This window comes from Centroberyx gerrardi, chromosome 17, assembly GCF_048128805.1.
Source record: "Centroberyx gerrardi isolate f3 chromosome 17, fCenGer3.hap1.cur.20231027, whole genome shotgun sequence".
Taxonomy (NCBI): domain Eukaryota; kingdom Metazoa; phylum Chordata; class Actinopteri; order Beryciformes; family Berycidae; genus Centroberyx; species Centroberyx gerrardi.
In genome coordinates, this window is record NC_136013.1 from 23,571,554 (window position 1) to 23,592,910 (window position 21,357).

Genomic DNA, 21,357 nt, shown 5'->3' on the forward strand with positions numbered 1-21,357 from the left:
GAAAAAAAAGAACACTCTGCGGCAAATTGCCTTCGACAAGCCAGGCCTCCTCCCAGCTTATCAGAAGTAGCATTCAGAAACGGCACAGCATGTTTGAGGATGATTGCTTTCATTTGCACAGCCCCCCTCCCCACCCCACCCCTACCCCTGTTTCACGCTCGTCAAAGGCGCCCTGTGACAGTCAGTCGCACTGTTGCAGGTTTATTTTCCCTCTCTCTTGCTGCAACTGGCTAGACACACAATGGAGGGCCAGCGAGGGGCGGAGGGACGCGGCTTCGCCTCTTAGGCCTGGTTTTGACAAGCGAAATACACGAGGCCTGCGGTTCAAAACTTGATAACTGTGGGGGAATTGACCCCCCCCCCTATCAGCGTTAGATGGGCCTGACGGATAGATAGGTCTATCAGTTTCCATGACGCTCTGCCTATGAAACGATAAGGCGCCGTGGTGCGGCGATCGGGAATTGGCGTGCGCGGTTGTGATTCGAGAGGGGATAAAGATATTGTTTGGCGTTTAAGACCTTTGATACTGCCGCAGTGCAGATGGGAGAAGAGAATGGATCTGAAATGGATCTACTGTCACCTTTCGCGAACCAAACACCGAAAGCACTTTTCGCAGAGAGACAGAGAGATGGGAGAGCAAACAAAATGAGTTTGAGGAGGCAAAATGCAGAAAGAAAAAAGAAAACCAGATGGAAGACTGTGAGTAGCAATCTACCTTGGGTGTGCAGACCTCAGGCACCAAGGGAGAATTTGGGGTGACAACAACGTCCTAGGTGGGAAATAAATACTGGTGTACCCCGACAAGCCGAATACAATTACTGCTATCAGAAACAAAATCTTGAACCCTTATAAATCCGTTCTGGGGTTGCTGCTGGGTGGTGCGTGTGTGTGTGTGTGTGTGTGTGTGTGTGTGTTTGGGGTTGGGAGGAGGGGAAGATAAGCTGTTCACTATGACTTTGCCGTCTAATCCCCTGCGATTAAATGAAAACACCGTGGACGGTCTGATAAAGTCACTTTTCCACCATACTGAGAGGGAATCTTTCACAATGAGGGTCCCTCCCAGTGTCAGTGGGGGAGGGAAAGGGTATAGTGAGAAGAGAGTGGAAAGAAAGACAAGGAGGAGGTGTCCTTGAGCCATTATGATGATACTGTCATAATGTTATGACAGCGGCTGATGTAAATATGAAGTGATGTCATGTCATCGAGCAGTGACTCGCTAAGCAGCCACTGTTTTCTAGTCTCCAACATCTTTTCCAACCTGCCAGTCTCAGAACGTGATGTGCAGCGTCCCTGCAGGATTGTTTTGGTGTTCAGACTGCATCACAAGTTTGAATAGATAATTATTAAGTTACTTTTAACTTCATCTACAATAAAGATTGTAGATTTTAAGCTGTGACCGGCAGCTAGTATAAGTCAAATAGAAAATCAATATATTAGCTATACGTTCTCTTTATTTCTTGTGCCAAAATTTCAGTTTCCCAATTGAAACCAATGAATGAATGAAAGATAACCACTGATTATAACACTACTGAGTACCATAGACACGCCAAGCCCCTATACTATAGTTTCCGATATATCGGAAAAATTAATTTCCTAATTGGTATTTTAATTTGAAAAGTCGGATGATTAAGTCGGAAACTCTGAGAAAATTTTGCTACCTGAGTTTCCAAGTTATCATGCAATGGTGACCTTTAACCTTCACAACAAGGAAAGAAAATAAAGATTTGTGTCAGCAGTAAGAAAACACCTTTGTTGCAAGTTTATTGTTAGCCAGACTAGCCTACCATTTGTTTGAATGAAGTTCGTCTAACTCGTTGCAGGATGTCTGTGTTTGTTTATTGGATGTCTTCCGCGTTTGATTTCTGGACAAAATAGCACATATAGCGCGGGAATTGGAGGTCCCAGATGTCGCCAGAAGTCCGAGAAACTACACAAAGCTACACAAAACATCAAAAACGGTGCTGCTCACACCAATGCTGACTGACAGCTGACAGATAAAATACGCTACATGACAATATCAACGCTGAGTGACATGTCCATGTTGATGGAGCTCAACAGATAAACAACCCCATTACTTTATGTAGATGCCGCTTCACATATAAACAGCCACATTTACTGTACATAGATGGCACTACAAAGCTGGCGAAGTTCGGTGTTGATAGGTCCCTGATGGCTTTGTTTTACAGATCCTTTATTCGATTTTTATTTTTTATTTTATCTGTTGGTATGCTTCTCTCAATCTTAAACAGAAAAATGCATTAATTAAGGTGATGAAGGTCTGTAGCAGTATCACAGGTACTCAACAGAAAAGTCTGTCTGATTTATATAACAAACAGTTGTTAAAGAAAGCAGAATCCATCTTGTCTGACAGCACCAACCCCCTGCACCTAGAGTTTCAGACCTTGCCTTTCGGGTTCCCGCTTCAAATGCCCACTAGCCAAATCCAACAGATACAAACACTCTTTCATACCCTCAGCCATTTCACTGCTAAACTCCAATAATAAAAGGTGATATCAGCTCGACCACCCAACCACGCTTGGTAAATATTGCTTTAATTTTAGTAGTACTAAAACATAAAGTACTTATGTACTCTATGTTTTTACTTCTGTTTTTACTTCTCTTTTTGATATTGTGTGATATTGTGTGTGTATTGTGATATTGTGTGTTATTATTGTTTTTACTGCTGCACAACCAATTGCCCAAATAAAGTTCTACTTGACTTGACTTGAAAGAACTTGAAAAAATGGTATAATCCACCATGGGGGTATTTTTTTTCAGTAGGCTACACTTTAAATACACAATATACACCTACAGAAACACTGCAACAACAATTTTTTTTCATTACACTTTTAATACACAATATACAGCTAAAATGTGACATATGCAGCAGAAAATTAGTGTCTACCATTATGTCTGATCTGTGGGCCCTCACTGACATTCAGCATATTGTACACACTTGCTATATTTACCAAGATGCTTTCGGATGATGTCATGAACACAGATGTACCTATAGTTATAAAAAACAATTATATGTTGATGAAAGAATACAAAATACACAGTGAAGAAAAGAAAAGAACAATTCCATAAATGCACATGCTGTCCAGTGAAAAATCCAATATGTTTAGCTATTGCCTGATGTACTGTGTGTTATGTGATGCTACATGCTGTGTTACGCTCCCAAAAGAAGAAAAATCAACACATGGACTGATGTGGATCAGCTGCAGTCTCTTCAGGCTGCATGCAAAGTCCAGCAGCAAATTTACATTTTGAGTGTTCATTGCTACCATTTTCATAACCTCTCAGTTATCCTGTAACCAAAAAAAAAAAGTTGAATAAAAAATTATAATCTGCGCCTAAAAACATTTAAACATCTTCCTAATGTTAGCATGTAAATGATAATTAATTCTTCCAGGTGACATGATGCTGATGCTCAATAAATGTTTTTCATAAATGTTTTCTTAAACTTTAAAGGGAACAGCGACATTGAACGCTATCAAATGGCCAATAAGAAAATTCCTTTCAAATACACCAGACCAGTAGAGGAGTGGCTACAAGAGAAAGGTAATCCCAGACAAACTCAGTTTTTCCCTCATTTGCTTGCATCAAATTTTGATGAATTAAGGAAATGACACTGACATAATGTTAAATGTTAAATATTCAACTTTGCATCATGAATGCACTGTTTTTAAGGCATAGTAGGGAAATCTTGTTCAAGCTCATTCGCACTATTTAAGGGTTAAAGGGACTGGGAGTTCATAGTGTTTAAACAATGACAAATAATGGAGGCTCTGTCATTTGCTTATATCCTGTGTTAACATCTGTGTAACCTTGAAGATACCACATCGATCCAGCATGTGGCATCTTCATGAAAATGTCTTTTAATGCTGTATGGCCACAATTATGTTTTCTATCTCTCATGAAGTCCCTTTAACAGCATTAGCATCAACATAAAGGAATGTAAATGAATGATTCTAAATTTGGTTTTGATGTTAGTCATGGTACGATATGGTAACTGTTAGACTAAAATATTGTACTTGACATGCATGTTCCAATACGACGATTTTCATTATAATAGACACTGATTAGATAATATTGAGTATCCCTAGCTACTACATTGTCATTATTACCAGTGACAGCTAACATGAGCATTGCTGGCTGTGAGCTCTTAAAATCTTTGTACCGCTGCACTGTTAATTAAAGGTACTCCAAAGAGATCATATAGACAGATATTAGCTGGGTGTACCATCCAAGCAATTTTTTGCAAATTTTGATGTATTGCACTTGAAAGGCTAATTGGAAGTGGAAAATTTTGCAAAAAATTTGTAAATTATTAATTAATTAATTAATTGGTGCTCTTGACTATTACCAAGCACATTTCTTGTTTGTTGTTTTTGTCTTCAGGCAGCATGAAATGTGGCCAAAATTGATCCTGAAGAAAACTGACACTCAAGAACTTTAACAGCTTGCCCAATACTAAACATTTCTATTGTTCTTGTGGATGTTCTTGTTCTTTCTGCCATTCTAGGTTGAGGAAGTCTATTTTTTTCATGTCAACCCAGCTGATGGAAACATGCATAACTTGCATTTTATCTATTGCAACATTTCAAAATTTTGCTCAAAATTCTCTTTAAAGTTGGATGGAAACATAGCTATACATAGCTGATACTGTGCAGTTCTTTATTAAGATCATCAAACATGACTCTTGCTAATTTTACCTCTTAGCATTGATGTCACATACATTCCTTGGTTATCTCCATAGTCTTCTAGAAATGATTACCCTTATCCATTTAACTGAAGAATAGGGATGTAGCTGGATCCCAAATGGCCTGTTTAAGGAGATGGGTATAAAATGTTTGACCTTTCCCTCCATCTTTCCTCTGGCTGAACAACTATGTTCCAAGATACCGGATAGCAGCACAATGACCTTTCCACTGATATCTCCATCTAAGCAGCCACCAACCCCATAGTTGGAAGCCATGACCCTCTGTGTGTGGGTTTAGCTCTGTGCTTCCATGCTAGATGTTACACCCACTGTGACCTGTGTTTATAGTCCCAGACGTTTTCACAATTCCCCACTCCACGACCTTAGAGGGCACTCAATGGATTTTTTGAAGGTGAAGGCCTCATAGACACACAAACTCGCAAAAAAAAAAAAAAAGTGCTTTAGGAATTTAAAAACTGTGTGGGGGAAAGATAATCCCTCTGACTTCATGGCAAGTTGGTTTACACTTTTAAATGAAGTGACATTCAAGCTGCACTTGGCAAGATTTTTATGTAAAAATCAACCTAAATCATGAAGTGGGGCTGCAATAGAGAAGAGCATATCATCACCACTAAATGAGGCCCAGTAGATTTGCACCATTCTCCAAAATAAATTCTGAAGTCAGGTATGGTCACTGGTGGGAAATCTTCTCCACACAAGAAGTGATGAATCCAAACTTAAGAGCGAAACCCGAAGCTTTACAAAGGATCTTTGTATAGCTAAACTTTCCTCAGTAACACTTTATTTGGAGTCCTATTAGGTGACAAAACGTAGATGTTCAACAAAGTGTCACTAGCCTATTTGATGCATCTCCACAGACTATGAACCTCCTTAGCCTAAACCCAACCCCAACTAACCCCAACCCTAACCCTATTTCTAACATTAAACTCAACCCTAAGATTAGCCCAAGTCCAGATACTGAAAAGCTATAGACTACTTTTCACACAATTATGAGTATCACTTGAAACTCTGCAGACTTTTTAGTGACACGCAATAGTCTCCTGATAGGAAGTTGAGTATCAACATCGGACTATCCAAATAAAGTGTGACCCTTTTCTCTGTTGATAATGACTTACATCTGGATCTCTCCCTCCAGGCCGGCAGCTAACGATATTCAACACCCAAGCGACAGTCGCCATTGGTGGTAGTGACCGCGGTCGGCCGTTTCAGGGTCAGCTGTCTGGCCTGTACTATAATGGCCTCAAGGTCTTGAACATGGCTGCCGAGGGCAACCCTAACATCAAGATCAACGGCAGTGTGAGGTTGGTGGGCGATGTGCCCAGTGTGGCAGGCTCAGCCAGGACCACCGCCATGCCTCCAGAGATGTCCACCACCTTCATCGAGACTACCACCACTATGTCCACCACCACCACCCGGAAACACCGTTCTTCCTCCACTGTACAGGTATGGACAGGACACCGTAGTAACTATATTGATAAGAAATATCACGTACACTTCTAACATTAGAAAATGTGGACAGCGACGTAATGTAGGCATGCAAGGAGCATAATGATGTAAGGGTGGACCTTAATGAAGATATTCCAGACCTTAGTGGGCAACTGCAATTTAGTTTTGTGATAGTGATAAAACAAGCAAGTGATAAGTATAAACAGTGATAAAATACGGCAATAAAACTCACTGAAAGAAGCAATGCGATCACTAATTTGTGAGGGTGAGATAAAAAAAAACAAACGGCAAACAAACTGAAGTACAGCTCAGTTAAAATGACACTGCCCTGTTTCAGCAAATACTAGTGTGCGGAAAGCAGTTAGCCCTTGACAAGAGGACTCTGTAAACCCCACAGTAACTTGCAATAGCCCTGAGAAAAACTTTCTTTCTGTGCATTTGCAATCCTGGGAAAGGACAAAATTGCAGTCATTCAGTGTGCCAACAACAGCGACAATTCACTGACAGTTAAATTTTCACCTTGCCTGTGAATGGAGACACAAGAACAAAACACAGTAATATATGCTTACAGGTACCTGGTGAGGTACCTGTTTGTAGAAATATACAAACTGTCAATTTAAGAGATAGTGCTGTTGTTGACCCAATATCACCAATGTGGGCATTATGACATTATGTACGCCCTGCATTCTCTAAGCTATGGCAAAGTCCCTGCATCCATTATCATCACCAAAACTTGCCAACCTTCTCATATAAATAAACTACACTTCTGGGAACAAAGTGGAGCAATGATGGAGGACGGACAGGTCAGTATCATAAATTATTAGACATACAGTTGGTCACCAAAATATCAGCTTAGAGGGCGCATTGGTCCTGAATGCTCTCTGATGTCATTTTTTTTTTAGCATTATTTGTCTGATCTTTTCTCCCCATTATAATGATAAAAACTAACAAGATCAAATTTGTATGTATGGCAAGAGCCCAAGTGTATGGCAAGATGGCCACACATACCCAGTTGACATCCATGAATTTATTTCTATTTACGTTGTCGGATTTACCTTAAATACGAGCTGCCTCACCCCCTAGTGGTAATTACAAGTAGGGCATGGGAATGGGAATTTTTTGTGAGCTCTAATATTTTCCACTTGGCGTCACAACTTGCTGAAGTGTGTCAACACATGGCAGCATATCCACCAATGTCGGCTGTCCAAGGTAAGAAAAATCTAGATTATCAGTTATATTCAAACGAATACAATCAACTCTGGATTTTGGATGTGGGCCTTTCGAGTTAAACACATTAATGTTTCCAAATTGTAGCAACGAGATTTCTTCTTTGGATCATGGCAAAAACAACACTGTATTGGAAGTAGTGTTAATGTCCCCAGACTTTCCCTTTTGTCCCACAGTGTATCTTATAGACAACACTGCTGTCCTGAGAACAGCTGGGAAAGAAGAGCTCCTTTCTCCCTAGAGAGACAGTCTCAGAAACCCTGTGGTCTAGATGTAGAAATTAGCCCAAAGCCTTTCATCATCTCTGCCTGCTTCCCACCACAAATAACCACGTGGCCCAGATAGTTTTTTTTTTTCCACCTTAAGTAAATGAGGACATGGACAATGGAAAACTGACTGTATGCTCACTTCAGCCAGTTTATAAAGACAGATGTGAAGTATTGCCACACTCAAGCAAGCATGTGAAGGATTTCCATATGCAAACAAGCATAGGTTTGTTTTCAAAAGACATGTGTGTTGTTGTAGCAGGTGTAACCAGAAGTTTATTTGGTTAGGGTTTGGTTCCACAGAAGCTGAGCTGCGTGGCATTTACTGACTCATACTGGGAATGGATGATAATGTTGAAGCATGCCAAAAGAAAAAGTGACCTTTGCAATAGGTCAATAGTAGGTCAATAGTAGGGTACTGAACTGGCCCTCTGCTATTGGCTGGTCTTTGGTGCCAGGTGGTGACATCACCTGGCACCAAAGATCAGCCAATAGCAGAGGGCCCTACTTTTCACCATTAGATGTCAGGCTTCACCACAGATTTGGGTTTGGGGTTTCAGCTTCGGTTTTTGTCTCCATGGTAACACATGGTGTAATATGAAAGTCACTCATCACTGTCATGTGACCGTTGAAACAAATATCCCCCAGGTCACAAGTAGAGAGAAAGCTACTTCAGAGTAGGATGGCAATGCTGAATTCAAGTTGCATAAGAAAGATGGTCAATATGAACTTCCTACTTCACATCAGCTTTCAGGTACAAGAAACTACCGCTCACCCCACCTTTCAGCTGGCAAATACTAGAAAATACCATTCCTCCCCACTTTCAGATGGTAAATACTACTAGAAAATACAATTCACCTCCACTTTCAAATGGTAAAACTATGTGGGAACTCAGGGTTTCATGCTAGAAATTATCTGGAGTTTTCATTTGCGGTTGACATTGCAATGTTTGGTGTACTGTAAAACAAGAACTCAAATGTAGTATTACTAAGCTGATGTATGTTAAGTGTGAAAAAGCTTATCAGGAGCAACCAAAGTCGACAGAAAACTTCAGTCATGGCATCTTAATGAGTTTCAACACCTTTATGCTTCCATGCATCGTTGCTTTGAACCATCAAATCATTCCAACAGCTATTCCTGTCTGATGTGAATGCAGCATAAAGACCCACGGTCTGACAAGAGCGTGGAGCACTGAGGATCAAATCAAATTTCACAAGAGACTTTGCAGGATGTATCATTGTTGTCTTGAAGTGGACCGCAAAGCACACACAGTGCTAAGATTGCAAAGCGAACATCAGTGGACCTTAGCCACACCATGCGTCAAAGATTCTGCCAAGAGTTACGGCTTTAATATCTTGACCGGCAGCCAGGTCAATTTGTCCTGCAGCGCCTGTGAAACGGTCAGCGCGATTATGTTTTCCTGCAGCTGAACAATTTAATGGGTTCCCTGTTGAAATGTGTTTGTAGGGTGCTTTGTTTTCGCCGCTCAATGAGTGATGGGAGTTCGAATGACTGGAGAGGAATGGGGTCTTCTGTTTCTCTCTCTTGCCAAAGACTGGAGGGGAAATCCAGAGGAGCTAAGACTCACCGCTCATTATGTTTGTTGCAAGTCTAAATTGCTGTTGAATCACCCATCATTATTTTACTGCCTCTACTGTACCTAAAGATTTCTTTCCTGTTCTACTCGCTCAGTGTCTGCCATCTAAGACTGACATTGTTTATATCCAGACCAGCCATGATTTTTCCTAAACGCTAGCTACTTGCATTACCAAACAATTCAAAAATGAACTGCCTTAATCATAAATTAAAGGGTACCGGCTTTGCAAGCGCCTCATTAACAGGCATTAATGATATCCAAAATTAGCATCAAAGAGATAAAGCTTTATAAAGTGACCCTGAACAGGAGTAAGAGTGTAAAGAATGAATGAATGAATGAGATGTCATCTGAGGGTGGGTGCTGTTTTTCTGATCTGACTGTGCAACTGTACAAGGCTGGAAACCATGCTAAACCAAAGTATACAAAGTCATGCATGTCCAACCTGCTTTCTGCTCCAGGCGGATAGAAGTCAAATCATATGCAAAACCCTGAGGCATAGACCAAAAGTGTGTGTGCACGTCTGTATTTTTATGTGTGTGTGGGTGTGGCTGTGTATGTAAACAGGTACATGTTCTTGTGCACACATGCTGCTGCTTTATGTACAGAAAATATTCATTCATCTTAATGTAGTGATGTAGTGCGGTTTCCATAGGAATTCAGTGTGTGTGTGTGTGTGTGTGTGTGTGTGTGTGCACAAGTGTGTGTATGCAGTTAGGGGAATTAGCGGGGGAATTTCTTATTAGAACCTCAACAGCAACTTCGCTCAGCAAACTGGCGGCCCTGTTAGTTTTATTTCATACGCATGTAGTCACACACATATATCCATTCACACATGCGCAACCTTTCGTCATGATTTCATTCCGTTATGGACAAAGAAAAAAACACACCACACACACACTCCTGTGGTCACGTTGGGGTTTCCTCTCGTCTTAATTTGGACTAGCAGGCAGGGTAGACCAGCCGCCTGTCACAGTTTGGAGGTAATTGAATTGAGCACCATTGTTGTGTCTGCATGGGAAGGGAAATGGGGAAGCGTTCTATTTATACATAATTTGCGCTCATCGGCTTTGTTGGAATCTGAACAAGGTCTCGCTGTTGTTTTTTCGCCCCTTTAATTAAGGCAGAGGGAGTGGAAAACAGAGAGAGGAGGAAGGGGAAGAAGGAGGCGGCGGGAGGAGGTTTGGGTGTAGTAGTGGAGTACCACTGTAGGGATTTAAGGAAAGCCCAGCCTGTATCTCCATGTCCTCAATTAGGTCTCTAATTTAATAGTAATCCTCATTAAGGATGGTGAATCATGAGGCAAATTCCCAGAAGCCCAAATGTTGACACACCACAACAGTTGAGCGTGGCTTAACTGAGGAGGGGCAAGGACTAATAGAAGAGTGTCTTTCAGGGAAGTCCACACTGGCTTTGAGTGTGTGTGTGTGTGTGTGTGTGTGTGTTTCCTTGTATTTCTATACTCACTATATGATGTCCTCAAATGTCCTCAAAGGAGTAGAATTTATGTATAGGATTAAGATTAGAATTAGGGTTAGGTTAGGGTAAGAGTTCAGATTAAGGCTCATCTATAATTATTCATTCATTTCATTTATGTTTTTATATCGCACATATTTAAACGCGGTTACAAAGTGCTTTACAAAACTAAAATGAGAATTAAATGTTCCTGACAGAATGCAGATATTAAGAAAAAAGAGAAGCAATAGTAGATAATAATAAACAACACTGAAATGTGTAGCTATAAAATAAATAATACACTAAAAAGGCAAATAATTCAACCCATAAAATCAATAAAAGCAAGTCTAAAAAGGTGTTTTTTAAGAGGGATTTAAAAGAGGATAAAGTGTTGTTCCAGAGCGTGCCTTAAAATTTTATTTAATTTATTTAACCTTTATTTAACCAGGTGAGTTCCATTGAGATTACAAGATCTCTTTTTCGAGGGAGCCCTGGCCAAGATAGCAGCAATACAGATTTTCAAACAACATACAAGCAAGGATTAAAAGCACATAAAACAAAACATACAGTAGTAACTCACAGAGTCATATGCCTAAAAGACAGACAGGAGGAAACGGGTCTAGCTAAGGAAGCAATTACAAATTCCAATTGAATTTGCCTCCAAACCCTTCACTACATTTTTGAATGCCCTAATCAGGATCAGCTCATCTAGCTGCAAATCTGTCTGCAAGTGGTTCCAGGCTGCAGGGGCGGAGAACATAAAGGCCCGTTTGCCAAGTTCAGTGCGAACCTTAGGGACGGACAGTAAGAGGGTGTCATTTGAGCGCAAACAATAATTACTAGTTTTGAGTGAGATATACCCACAGAGGTAAGAGGGGAGCAGACCAAGGATGGACTTATAAATAAATATGTACCAATGAGTAAGTCTGCGCAAGGCCAATGAAGGCCACTGAACTCTGGCATATAGAGTGCAATGGTGAGTGAGAGCTTTGCAGCCTGTGACAAACCTCAGAGCGCTGTGGTACACAGTATCCAGCCAATGCAAGCATTGGGCAGAGGCGTGCATGTACAACAGATCACCATAGTCAAGCAAGGGAAGGAACTTAGCCTCAACCAATTTTTTCCTGGCAGCATAAGAAAAGCAGGATTTGTTTCTAAAATAAAAACCTAGCTTAAGCTTTAGTTTCTTTACTAAGTTTTCAATGTGAAGTTTAAAAGTTAAACGATCATCAATTAAAATACCTAGATACTTGTATTGAGACACTAATTCAATCTGACGGCCCTGTAAGGTTACAATGTTAGGAAGAGAAGCTAATGTCTTCCTGGCATTAGAAAACAACATCAGTTTAGTTTCTGCAGCATTCAACACAAGTTTCAGATCAAACAACCGTGACTCTACAATACCAAAAGCAGACTGCAAATACTCAAGTGATTGAGCAAGGGTGGCACCACAGCAGTAAATGACAGTATCGTCGGCATAAAAATGAAACTGTGCATTAGGAATATTTTGACCCAGGTTGTTAATATAGATTGTAAACAAAAGTGGACCCAAGACAGAACCTTGGGGGACCCCTGACGCAACATCTAGTACACTGGAGGAAGTGCCATCAAATTTGACACATTGTGTCCTTTCAGAGAGGTAATTTTCAAACCAGCCAACAGCCTGCTCAGACAACCCAATATTGAGCAGCCGTTGCTTCAGGATAAGGTGGTCAACTGTATCGAAGGCCTTAGAAAGATCGATAAAAAGAGCGGCACAAGTTTTTTTGTGATCCAGTGACTCAATTATATCGTTAACAACCTTTAAGGATGCCGTGATGGTACTGTGCTGTTTCCTGAAGCCAGACTGGTACAATGAAAGGATATTATTAGCGCTCAGGAAGTCCTTCAGTTGATCACTTACCAATCCTTCAAGGACCTTCGACAAGACGGTTAAGTTGGAAATAGGCCTATAATTGTTTAGTGATGTAGGGTCCCCCCCTTTTAACAGAGGGAGAACATGGGCAGATTTCCACATTTTTGGGATGACATTTTGAGTGAGAGTGAGATTAAAGATACTTGATAAGGGTTTAGCAATAGAGTCAGCTGCAAGTTTTAAAAAGTATGGTTCCAGATTATCTGGACCAGCAGGTTTTTTGGTGTCCAGCGAAAGAAGAGCTCTGTGAACTTCATCAGCGGAGAAGGGAACAAAGTAAAAGGGTTGACCATCAAGAATACAATCAACAATCATGTCTGAGGAAGGCAAAGTTTTTAAAGGCAGGGACTGGTTAAACAGGGAACCGGAGGCAATGAAGTGCTCATTAAAACATTCCAGCATAGCAGATTTTTCAGAAATGGATGTGGTGTCCTTAACAATGCAAGGAGGCAGTTCATTACGAATATCAGTGGCTGAAATAGATTTGATAGCTTTCCAGAATTTCCTGGGATTATTCAAATTGTTAGTCGTTGCAGACAAATAAAATTCAGACTTGGCTCGTCTGGTAAATTAAGTGAAACGGTTGCGTAGTTGCCTAAAATGGAGCCAATCAGCCTCAGTCCCTGTTTTCCTAGCCTTAGCCCAAGCCAAATTTCTCTCATGGAGTAACTTAGCCAGGTCAGGGGAAAACCAAGCGTTGTCTCGTCCCTTCACTCTAAACCTTCGAACAGGAGCATGTTTATCCACAATATGCGAGAACCAATCATAAAAAAGTGTCCAAGCATTTTCAACATCATCAATGAGATCGATTTTTTCCCAGTCGTGGTAAAATAAATCATGTAAAAAACCTTGTTCAGAAAAGTGCTTCATATCTCGTTTTATAACAAAACGAGGCTTGGATTTGGGAATTTTGGCGTTTCTAATTGCAAAAATAATAAGTCAAATTTTAAAATCAATTCTGAAATATATAGGGAGCTAATGGAGACCGGATAAGGTAGGTGTGATATGTTCTCTTTTTCTGGACCTCGTGAAGAGTCTGGCAGCAGCATTTTGGATACGCTGTAGGCTAATCGGTGAAGATTTTGCTGGGTCAGGCAGGTGTCAAGAGAGTCACAGTAGTCCAAGGGCGATGAGATGAAGGCATTCCAGGTGCTTATAAGACAAAAATGCCTTGCCTCTGTGATCATAAAGGAGTTGGATGGTCTATCTAAACATGGTGAAAGTATCAAAACGCACGGTCGGCAACTAAATCCACACAATCCATATTAGAAAAGCGAGCCTCTAAACGAGCCGTTTGGACTTCCGTAACTTTGTGGTGTCACAAAGGTTCGCTCATTACCATTTTTGTAAGAAATAATAGACTAACAAAGTGTTAGTCACACACACAGCTTTGAATGGACCTCAAGACAGAAAATAAAACACTGGAAAGTGTAGCATATGAGACCTTTAAGGTTAGGGTGAGGGGTTAGGGAACGCATGTAGTCCTCACAAGTATAGTAATAAATGTGTGTGTGTAAGAGTCTGATAATGTACTATATGACTGGCAGTGACTGAAAATGCATTCCTTTATCTTGCCGTTTATCCCCCGCATCAATTGGCAGCCTTTGTCTCTATTTTCCCCGATTGATTGTGGATTTTATGTACAGTATGTTGTTTACTTCTATTATTCCCAGCAGACAGTCAAATAATTGATATTTGTTTTGTTTGGCTGCAAAATTAAAGCCTTGCTCATTCTGTATTGCACGGGATATTCCCCAAACAAACAGCTACAAATTAAATATGTATATTTTAACTTATTATTCAGTCGCATGCTTTCCGTTCTTGCGGTGTGTAATGGTGTGGTTCAAGGGCGAAATATGTCATTTCTGAAGTTTAGTACTTTGTAAATGCTATAATCACCTCTGACTTTGGATTATTAAACTATCTCGTTGGCATTCAGCAGCGGCTTCGTCTTCAAATGAAACATGAGCCATTTTCTCTTCTTCTCTTCCTCTCCTTTTCACTTTCTTTGTTTTAAGTCCCTCTCCAATGACCTTGTGACTTTGCTGCACACATGAACCTTATAGTGACTGAGATTGGGAATGGTGGAGATAATCATTACAAGTCATACATCACTTGATAAGAATGATATTATGATCCATGTCTGCTTTATTCACCTTTTAGTGTGGAATCTATGCACAGTTTTATAAATGAGGCCCAGTGTGTTTCACTAATGTGAAACAGTAGGTTCTAACTCAATGCAAGCACCAAGGTATTACAGATAGCTTGTATGCTTCAGGAGTCAGATTCAATTTCACTTCTGTTTGCATAATCCTTCAAGCCTGCTTGAAGGTTTGAACTCTTCCTTGCTTGTCTGTACTTGAAAAGTGAGAAATATGCCCACCACCACCACCCCATTTTAAAAATAATTTACAAATGCTTAAATAAGTATTTGAAAGTGTTTAACCTGATGGCTAACAAATTAGCCAGTAAAAAATCATTGATTTAATCTTTTTAAATGTATAATACATGTAAATGATTAAATAATGCACATATTTACTAATAATTAGTAAACACTCTAGGAGATGAACTGATCATCAATTGGTTGTTACTTAAGTATTCAATAATAATGAATTAATACTACATAATGATTAATTCACCATTTATTAGTGATCATTATTATACGTTGCGAGGCCTTAGCATGCTTCACCACAGATCACTCTCTCTTTCTCTCTCTCTCTCTCTCTCTCTCTGACTTTTCATCCTATGGATCGATTATCAAAGGGGTATTAGTTTGCTTTCATATGTTTTGGCCTCGATCACCCTTGCTACATAATGCACAAGCCGGAAGGGTGTCCGCTTTCAATAGTCCCCTTCACCCAGCAACCCCCTCCTTCACTACACACACACACACACACACACACACACACACTCACTTAAAAGCAAAGATCCGCTAACAACCTTGCAACATGCAGTAAAATTATTGTCAATTTATTGAGCTGTAAATATTGATTTATTAATCAATTCTCTATTGATATAATAATAATAATTATTATTATTATTTGTAGTAGTAGTAGTAGTAGTAGTAGTAGTAGTAGTAGAAGTAGTAGTAGTAGTAGTAGGATTCATGGGGGTTGGATAATAGTAATAATAATAGGAATAACAATAATAAAAACTGGTAAAGTATTAATAAACATTTTTTTCTAATATTATTATTATTATTATTAATATTATTATTATTATTATTATTTATGTATTTTCATCTGCATTTGTATGGGTTGAAGCTTTAAAAGTTAGGCTGAATGAAATTTCAGGATGATTTAAATATCTAATATATATCTGATATAAAGATGAAATAATCTTTGTCTTCTACTGAATGGAAATAAGGGGGTTCCAGTTTGTCGATGTGCTTCATCTTGGATATATGAGTGTGTATTCTGTTTTTAGTCATTTTTATTAGCATGTCAGGATGGCTTAGGACAAATCATAAACCACCTCATCCCCAACACAGCATCAACTGATTTCCAAATGTCCCATGAAAGCAGCCAGAACAGATTTATTACCCGGTCAGTGAGACAGAAGCCTCTAATTATTTCCGTGGTGAGATGCTGGTGTCCCTCTGCTCAAATTAATGACATGATTAACATGGCCTCTTTCTATTAAAGCTGGGGTATATAGGCAACTTTGGAGAAATGAGCAAGAATAGCAAGCAAGAGCAAGAAAAGAAGTATACAACAAAAAAAATCCCTCCTCCATAATATATAGAATATAGATAGATATACATAGAATATCATAATAAAAAGCATAGAGGCACTCTGATTAGGTGGGGGAAAAAAAGTAACTAATCATATTTACTCCCGTTACTGTAATTGAGTAGCTTTTTTTATGTACTTTTTGAAGTCAGTAATTTTACTTTGACTTAACGTTGTTGCTGAAGTATTGTACTTAAATATACATATTAATATTAAAAAAAAAAGAGTAATAATAATAATAATATAAAAATGTCAAAATATAAAAAATAAAAATGTTATTAAAGATATATTTTAAATCACATCCATACAGAGTTCACATTTTGTGGCTTGATAATAAGCATCAGAAACTGAACAATCAGCCAATTGTGTGTGTGTGTGTGTGTGTGTGTAGACAATTATTTTGTGTCTAGCAGTTTGGTAACATTATTGTTTTGTTCCTTTTTAATGTACTTTTATTAGTACTTTCACTTAAGATTTAGATATGAGTCTTAAGAAGCATGTGACAGTAGAACGTATACTGTTGGTGTGTTTGTTTCAGTCTGGTGGATTTCTCAGAGCCAGCCCTCCATATTAAACTCGCCGCCCCACTGCAACAGTCAGGCCTTCTCAGTGTGAACGCATATTGTGATAAATGACTGTGGAAGTTGCCTAATGAAGTGTGTCAAACAGAAAATACTCCCTCTCTCTCTATTCTGTGTGTGAAAATGAGTGTAGAAGCCATGAGAAATTATAAAGATCAACAGTATTTATTATGCTACAGCGCTTACATTAAAGAGATAAGATTTTTAAGAAGCCTGAATCACTGACCAAGAACCAACTACCAGTTCATCAAAAAGCACTTGTTTTGTTTTGTCGAGATATTAGAAGCAGGAGTTGTTAGCATTTGTTAGCAAAGGGAAAGTCAATGGGGCTAAAAAAACATTTCTCTTTTAAAATATTGTTTAACAGGTCAGAACTTGCTTAAGTTGCTGCATGTGTTTTTTGTAGAAAAGTGTTTTTTTTGCCCAGTTCAATGACAATCAGGACTAGACCGATATACGTATATTGTGAACTGTGCTGATATATCAAGCTGATATTGTTATTATTAAAAATCAGATCTGGTCCAGTCAGTGCGGTCCACCTCTGACATGATGGAGGTTCCTCCCTGACCACAGCTAGTCAATATGTTTTTATTATTTGTATATGAGATGTCTGACCAGAGAAATCATTCCAGTGTGGTGTGGGTAGATTTTACTCAACAGTCTGTAAAACCTGCAATGAAGCCTGCCTCATCCTGCCTTAAGCAGCTGCAAAACCCACCCACAATGATTTAATTAGTATGGCTTTCAGTGGAGAGTTTTAGTGTCCCGTGATTGTCTAAATGCTGTTTGCAGAGACGTTTTAAACCCTGACAAGAATACAATTCTTGGGGACATGAAAATGGTCAAATTTAAAGATATTGCATATCGGCGCAAAATATCAGCTGTCAGTATCAGCCTTCATAAAGCCATATCAGTCTGACCCTACTAAAGGTTCCCAGTTTATTAGATTCCCTACAACAACTATGGCCCAGCAATATGCTGATGTCAAGCCTTTCTTTAGTTTAACATTTAGCTAAAATTGTAAAATGATCAGAAGCATTACTTCCACTTATTGAAATGCTGTACAAACAGCAAAAGGGGTTGGTCATGCCACATGCATGAACTGGCCACTCTAGGATTTCAAGTGTTCTACCACTTAGAGAATTTTAAATCCTGGAATAACATAATTTTGTCATTATGTCACACCCTTCCCATCTGTTGATTTTCTTCCCGTTCTCCCAACTCCCTCTCTTTCACTAGTCATGCAATGCCTACTGTAGTTTTGAATCTGCTGTTCTCCGAAAGGCTGCATTTCTTTCCCTATTGGTTGTCCTGAAGCCCTGTGCCTTTCCTCAGCCTGTCCTTTAAACCGAACTGTGACCTTGAGCTCTGGTGACAAGTGACAGATTAAAGCTCACAGCCGGAGACGCCGCTTCTTATCAACGGGAGAATGAATGGATCATTTTAACAGATATACCTCAGCGGTTGACCATGGGTTCCTCCCCTCCTCTGGTTCAGATTACATTGATTTAGAAGTCTTAGAAACATGAAGATAAATGTCTCGGGCTAGGTCTTAATACTGAGGTCCTGGAGGTAAAAAATCAGTTCAGAGCAATGGATGTGCATACCAAGTAAGCCACTGACAGAGTTTTGAGGGAAATATGAAAAAAAAAAAAAAATACAACCAGGATAAATGTAAGGCTGTGGGCTAATTGCAAAATAATAAAAATGTAATAAAATGTAGCAGAGATTCAAATATTGTGCTAGCTGATAGGGAAATGTGTGTTAAAAAGAGCTGTGGACAACAGGGTTTTTCAAAGTATGAAACTTAAGAAGCAGAAGATGACCTGAAGTCTGCTAGTTATTTACCAGGAATGGCCAGCCAACCATTTCTGTCATGTAGCTCCCAGAAAATATTTCCCAGACATTTCGCAGATGATTAAATTTATCAAAGTACACCACAGCAAATGCTCTACTTGAAACCATGCAATTGCTGCAGACATGATAGCTAGGGTTCCACTGATATTGGAATTTGAAGGTCGATACCGATATTTTTGTAATGACACTGACAACAGCCGATACTTTGTGCCGATATTCAATGTCTTTTCCATTTCCATGCCCGTAAAATTCTAAGTATTCAGTGTTTCTCCCAGAACTGGATTCTTGTCAGGGTGGAAAAAACCTCTGAAACAGCGTTTAGACCATAATAGGACACTAAAACCCAGAGTAATGAAATTAGTAGCTCTTTAAGGCAGGGTGACCCAAAACACCACATCATCGAAGGGAACTCTGGGATACATCGCTGCCTTCAAATGAAGAATTAGTTAATTAAAAGCATCGTTGAACAATTAAATGAATCAGTAAAATGTGCAAAGAAAATCGAATTTCACTGGAGGCATTCCAGACTGTTTTTCTGTAGCTGTGGTCATGGAGGAACCTCTATCATATCAGAGGTGGATGACCCACCCTGCATTCAATTGGCGTTGGATTTACGGTCTGAACGAGTTTCCGACCAGGAAGTGCCGCATGAACACCTTATTATGTCGGATGATCAAGTCGGAGAAATTGGGATTGCAGATGCAGCACGAACCGGTCGAGTTGTGACGTAATCGCTCTTTCCAACATGGCTGAACAGAGCGCAGTCGTAGGTGAACGTAAAACATTTCACACAATAAAGCCGAAAATTACAAAAAGTACAATTTTAAAAGACATGGATATTCCTTGATAACTATAGTGCGACGGCATTCAATTTCCTGTGGTATTTACATTCATAATCCCCTGAAATAGCCGAGAATTGCTTGCTAGCTAGGCTATCGCTAGCTTGATTGCTAACGTTAGCCTAGAAGGCTGGCAATGCGTGTAAACGGTAGAGGAAACGCTCTCCAATTTTCCAACCATAAAGCACGTGAATGCGAACTACTCAGACGGCCGAGTTGTGACATATTCCCAACGTACGACCCGACATCACTTGAATGCAGAGACTGACTGACTGACATCTAATATTAAATAAAGGTTAATATCAGTCTAACCCTAATATCAGTCTAACCCATAGACGGAATTATTTTGAAAATCGCAATATGGACACACATTAGAAGAAGTGAAATTAGCTACTGAGACCATAACCTCTTGTTGAAGAAATGTATTTACTTTATATTTTGAGTGAGAAGTTGGGTTGTGGTCCCATTGACTTGCATGGAGTTGGGCCAGGTTTGGAGTCTTTTTGGAGCCAGCATCTAGTGGACTTTAGAGGAATTGCCACCTGCCGACTCACATGTGGTTTTGGCTGCTTGATCTAACCCCAATGATAGCCACTGTATCCGGAATCTAAACAGGGGCTCAGACAGTATGAAGGGCCAGGTCTTTGGCCCTGTAGCATCTGTTAAGTGAGGAATAAAGGGAATGGGAAATAAGTATGCTTCTCATTTGGTAAAACACACTTTTGCATTCAACCTCACCTTCCTCTACTGCAGCACCCTTTCATGTACCATGCCCCCACCCCCGTAGACAGCTCTGCACCTCAATGAGAATCTTGCCAGTCATTCAGAAACCAGCAAGGAACTGTGCACCACTTTCCCTACACAAACTACAACATACATAGCTAGGAGTGTGGGGGAGCCTCAAGCCAGAAACCTCCATCTCAATTCCCACTTAATTTGTACATCCACAAATCAATTGAACTTTTTTTTACCTCTTCCAGTCTCGCCCAGGTGTAAAAACATGAGAGCGAGGAAGTTCACAAACCTGGGGAAGTTTCTGTGAGCGTCAGCATTTTTTTCCCGGGGTCTTCCGTGTAATCGATTAAGACCTGAGGGTGTCTAGGTGCCAGAATAAACGAGCATGCCACCATTTCCACCGTAAATCAGGCCACAGGCGATTGGGCTGTACAGTACATCTACATGATGTATGCCCCAAGGCTCCTTATGCCGGCGACAAGGTGATGTATTGGCTATCTGCATTTGAGCTGAGCTCAACTGGAATAGAACTGTACAGTCAGAGAAAATGGTTTTGCTTCACAGCCTCGCAAAACTACAGTGTTTGAAATGAGTTTACAGCTGGTTTGATTTTTTCCTGGCTGTGTGCGTGTGTGTGTGTGTGTGTGTGTGTGTGTGTTCTTGGACTTCTACCCTTGTGAGAACCAGTTTGAGTTTTAGACCTTCGGAGTGAGGACATTTTTGAGAAGTGAGGTCATTTTGGCTGATCATCACTTTTTCAAGGGGCTAGATTAGGATTTGGGTTTAGGGCTACAATTAGATTAGATTACCATATTTCCTCTAATAGTGGCCAGTAGTCAATTAAAAGCCGGGTCTCCGATAATGGCCGGGGCCGTGGTCGACACAAACAAATAAAGGCCGGCCCCAAATACAGGCCGGGGAAAAAAACAAAGGAAAAAACAACGGTGGATGCCTGGATAAACTCCTGGTGCCTGTTATATAATGTAAC

General features: G+C 39.9%; 1 protein-coding gene across 29 annotated transcripts in view; it reads left to right on the top strand.

The window, feature by feature from the left end:
* The window catches only part of nrxn3a (neurexin 3a), a 353,072-nt gene that overhangs the window by 311,593 nt on the left and 20,122 nt on the right, over window positions 1-21,357 (top strand). For 10 of the 29 annotated variants that reach the window (XM_078289656.1, XM_078289662.1, XM_078289658.1 and 7 more), the window contains one exon: window positions 5,859-6,166. In XM_078289656.1, coding sequence (XP_078145782.1) covers window positions 5,859-6,166 — 308 coding nt within the window. Of the gene's footprint in view, window positions 1-3,471; window positions 3,562-5,858; window positions 6,167-18,712; window positions 18,727-21,357 lie in introns of all 29 variants that reach the window. The other 19 variants (XM_078289649.1, XM_078289650.1, XM_078289652.1 and 16 more) reach the window with 5 other exon arrangements.